Source organism: Rhizoctonia solani, chromosome 9 (assembly GCF_016906535.1).
Source record: "Rhizoctonia solani chromosome 9, complete sequence".
In the NCBI taxonomy this organism is placed as follows: domain Eukaryota; kingdom Fungi; phylum Basidiomycota; class Agaricomycetes; order Cantharellales; family Ceratobasidiaceae; genus Rhizoctonia; species Rhizoctonia solani.
Window position 1 is genome coordinate 1,985,150 of NC_057378.1, and position 4,324 is coordinate 1,989,473.

Genomic DNA, 4,324 nt, shown 5'->3' on the forward strand with positions numbered 1-4,324 from the left:
TTCCAGATGTGGGCGAGGCGATTGATATGATTCAGGGTAAAGGCGAGACCTAGAGGCCGGTGGAGATCGATTGAGCGAGATTCAGGGCATTGCTTGAGTTCAAAATTTGGGATGGGTTTTATTTTTTACGTTGATTGAATAAAATCTTTCTCTATATTATCCGAGCTTAGGCTTTTCTCCCCAATCAAAAACCAAGTCAATGATACATCTTGATTATATATATAAACTGGTCAACTCCGCATTAATTCAAGACAGATGATCAACTGCAGGTAGGCTATACTCGCTGAGCCAGCAAGTTTGATTATACCAGTATTATACCCGACCCGAGGCTGATTAAGCAACCCATATGCTTGTTGGGTGGTTGCTACAGGTCACTGCAGGTCACACTCGTTTCAGCCCCTACCGTTCACTCATTACTTGCGAGACCTTTTGTGCAGATCGCTACATTCACCTATCCACCTAACGGAATTCAATACCTAGTTGCTCGTTCTCTAGAGATTATTAAAATATGCTTCCGCTTGTAAATAACGTGCAGTATCAAGATTGGTGCCATCGTGAGTGACAAAGTTGAGCTGGATGATTGTTTGAAGCCTTTAATCTTATTCACAGCGAACCATCAAAAAGCTGAGTTTTCCGACGCAAAAGTCGTACTTGATATGCGGACTGCCGGCAAAATCCAGCAACTGCTTTCATGGGTCCACATCTTCAGCGCATCCCCGTATACTGTTGAGATATAGGCTCGGTGTTTCTTGGTCCGCATCTACTATATCCTGGAGGTTCAATGTGATTTAAAGGAGCTCGTGCCATCAAACTAATACCGCTGGTGGTTGCATCAGCACATTAGGTTTTTGTGGAGGAATACAGTCGCCTTTGAATGAAGTAAAGGATGGAATATAACCGTTCAGTAGATTATACTACACAACTGTGAACATCTACAGAAGCACTTGGGTTCCATACTCTTCTCTCACTTCTTGTGCATCATCTATATATGTCGTTCATGAGAACAAATCACTGAAGGGCCCACGAAGGATCGCACCTTCCCATAAATACCGGAAATCCAATTCATGACTGTCCTTCATTTAAAATACCCTTTAGTATCACGTGATCATTGGTTACTTATTTTTGACTTCATTATGGCCTTGAATCGATCCATGCAGAACTCATGGAACGCGCAGAGAAAGTCCCGAATCGATCTTAACGGTGATATACCATCTCCTTCTGCAAGTCCCTGTGCTCCCACCCCGACTGCTGCTGTTACACCTGATGAGCCGCCAGCCCCAAAGCGAAAATCCCGCAGCACGCACGGGACTAGCAAGCGGGCAAAGGCATCTCATGAACCGCCGACAACCAGATTGTCTGATCTCGGAGGAGTCACCGATGCTGTAGAAAAGCTATTAGAGCTTGTCGCACTTCCTGTCTGTCATCCCGAGGTCTACTTGCATACCGGTGTTCAACCCCCGAGAGGTGTCCTGTTACATGGCCCACCTGGCTGTGGGAAGACTATGTTGGCTAATGCGATTGCGGGAGAGCTAGGTGTACCTTTCATAAGTGTCTCTGCACCTTCAGTTGTTTCTGGGATGTCGGGAGAGTCGGAAAAGACGCTACGGGATACGTTTGACGAGGCCAAGGTGTGTTCTCGAGTATTTTGATTTTGGTTCAGAATTAATCTCATTATAGAAAAATGCCCCTTGCTTGCTATTCATAGATGAAATTGATGCCATTACGCCAAAGCGAGAAAGCGCTCAACGAGAGATGGAACGTAGGATTGTTGCTCAGTTCTTAACATGTATGGATGGTAAGCCGAATGTCCGGTGAGATACCATGCCCTCGTTAATGTTTCGCCTCAGACCTGGCGTGGGAGAATACAGACCACAAGCCGGTTATAGTTATTGGGGCTACGAACCGTCCGGATTCCTTAGACCCAGCACTCCGCCGTGCTGGAAGATTCGATCATGAAATTAGCATGGGTGTCCCTGACGAAGCTGGTCGGCAACAGTGAGTAAGACTAGACCAAACGCAATCGACCAAGTGTTTTAATTAAGTCTCTCATGGTAGAATATTAAAAACTTTACTTGATAAACTTCGCCTTGCGGGCCCGACCGAGGAATACACAGCCGCATTAGCTCGAGCAACGCCTGGATACGTCGGAGCGGACTTAGCCAGTTTGACAAGTGCGGCTGGAGTTATTGCCGTGAAACGAATATTCAAAGGGCTTCTCAGTGGCGCGTTTATTACTGGGGACGAGCCGGCCATCGCTCCCCCTCAGGGTGCCTCGGACACATCCCAGTCGACGCTTCCCAACAACCTGCTGGAGAAGCCCGATGTACCAGTTGACGATATAGAAATGATTCCGCCGGATGAACAGGCTGCTCCTTCTGCATATGATCAAGAGCAGACCACCACACCTGTGACGTCCGCATTAACGACCCTGCTCCGCTCTACGACCCTTACCCCCGAACAACTTTCAAAATTAACCATCTCTCTACCCGACTTTCTTGCAGCTCTTGAGATCACCCAGCCAAGTGCTACACGAGAGGGATTCACTACTCGCCCAGATGTCAGCTGGGCGGATATTGGTGCACTCAAAGGGATTCGGGAAGAGCTGGAGATGGCGGTTGTATGGCCAATTCGAAGGTATACACATTCATTTCATGCAGGTTTGCTAGTATGACTCACACCATGGCCAGACCCGAACTATTCAGCGATCTAGGAGTCGGAACGGGTGGGCGGGGTGTATTACTGTGGGGCCCACCTGGGTGCGGTAAGACTCTGTTGGCGAAAGCTGTAGCAGGTGAAAGTGGAGCCAACTTTATCAGCGTCAAGGGTCCTGAACTCTTGAACAAGGTCGGTTTTATTGCCTCTAATTTTTATTTTCGCTGGAGGGCGTAGTATTGACATATATTGAACTGCAGTACGTGGGTGAGTCCGAAAGAGCCGTGCGACAGGTCTTTACAAGAGCGCGCGCTTCCGCTCCTTGCGTGGTGTTTTTCGATGAGCTTGACGCCCTCGTGCCCAGGAGAGATGACAGTCTGGTGAGTGTTGCCTAAACAATTGTTTCTCTATAACTTCTACTGTCCTGTTCTTTGGGCACATTTCATTTTTGATCCTTGATTGTATGCATATGTTTGGATATATGCTGATGAGATCATCTATTTATGCTTCTATCCTGGCGACGTGGACCTATAAAACCTCGCTGTATTAATGTTCTATTCGATCCCACCACCATCTGGCGCTGTTCTTCCTTCGTCGACCAATCCACTTTCCTCTGATTTACTATGGGTCATTGTCAACCTTTACCTCCGGTCAATTTAGTCCGAATCCTCAGCTAGAGTTGTCAATACACTTCTTACCGAACTGGATGGTTTGACTGCTCGAGGTGCCGTATACGTCGTTGGCGCCACTAATCGACCAGACATGTTAGACCCCGCGATGTGCCGACCTGGCCGGTAAGTCTTCCTCGGGTTAACAAAATGACCTCCGACTAAAAATTTCTCAATAGCTTAGATAAGCTTCTTTATGTGGACCTTCCAAGTCCGGCCGAACGAGGCGAAATCATGCGAACTTTGATTCGGGGTGTCCGACTTGGCAGTGCGCCTACAGTATCGCTCGACTCTGAGCGAGCATTGATCGTATCAACCATTGCCCAACTCGCGATTGATAGGTGCGACGGGTACAGCGGGGCCGACTTGGCGGCTCTTGTCCGTGAAGCTGCTGTCGGCGCGCTCCGGAGTGTTCTCCTGTCCGGGCAAATCATCAAAGACGGTCCGGAAGAACCACAAGGCGAGAACCGAATTGCGGTTACATCTCGCGATTTCGAACAGGCGTTGTCCAAGTTGGGTCCGTCTGTCAGTGCGATCCAGCGCAAACGATACGAAACCCTGCGAGTTAAATTTGCGGGCGGAAGAGGAGGAGGGGAGGTTAGGATTAGAGACGAAGGGAGGGAGGGCGAGGTTGGGGTTGGAGGGGAGTCGGAAGGAAAGACAATGAAGTAGGATGGCGGAGTTGCTGTGGGATAAATCTGAGCGCATTATTTGATTGTACGGTTGGTGTGTAAAAGGTGAGCGGGTGCTTTGCTGTGAGCTCAATTATACTATCGCTATATGATGAACACAACGGTTCCCTATTATACGACGTTCTCTTGGAGCTCATGGGGAAATTCCCGGGTTTGGCTGACACTTGTTTATGTCTGATTATTGATTTTAGATTTCGGCGGCTAACCATCATCTCATATAGGTGGCTAAACTAAAAATAACTGGCGGACATCTTATTCGCGTATTATATGTCCGAAGAGACGGGACGCGGGGCTGTGTCTGTCATATCTTTC

General features: G+C 48.1%; 1 protein-coding gene across 1 annotated transcript; it reads left to right on the top strand.

Moving 5' to 3' along the window:
* Window positions 1-1,151: 1,151 nt before the first annotated feature.
* On the top strand, window positions 1,152-3,992 carry RhiXN_08137 (AAA family ATPase; the record flags this gene model as incomplete). The annotated part of the gene is made up of 8 exons (XM_043327953.1): window positions 1,152-1,628; window positions 1,678-1,795; window positions 1,848-1,995; window positions 2,056-2,634; window positions 2,688-2,844; window positions 2,913-3,032; window positions 3,313-3,446; window positions 3,500-3,992. The coding sequence occupies 8 exons, from the start codon at window positions 1,152-1,154 to the stop codon at window positions 3,990-3,992; spliced, it is 2,226 nt and encodes a 741-aa protein (XP_043183338.1).
* Between the last annotated feature and the right edge of the window lie 332 nt (window positions 3,993-4,324).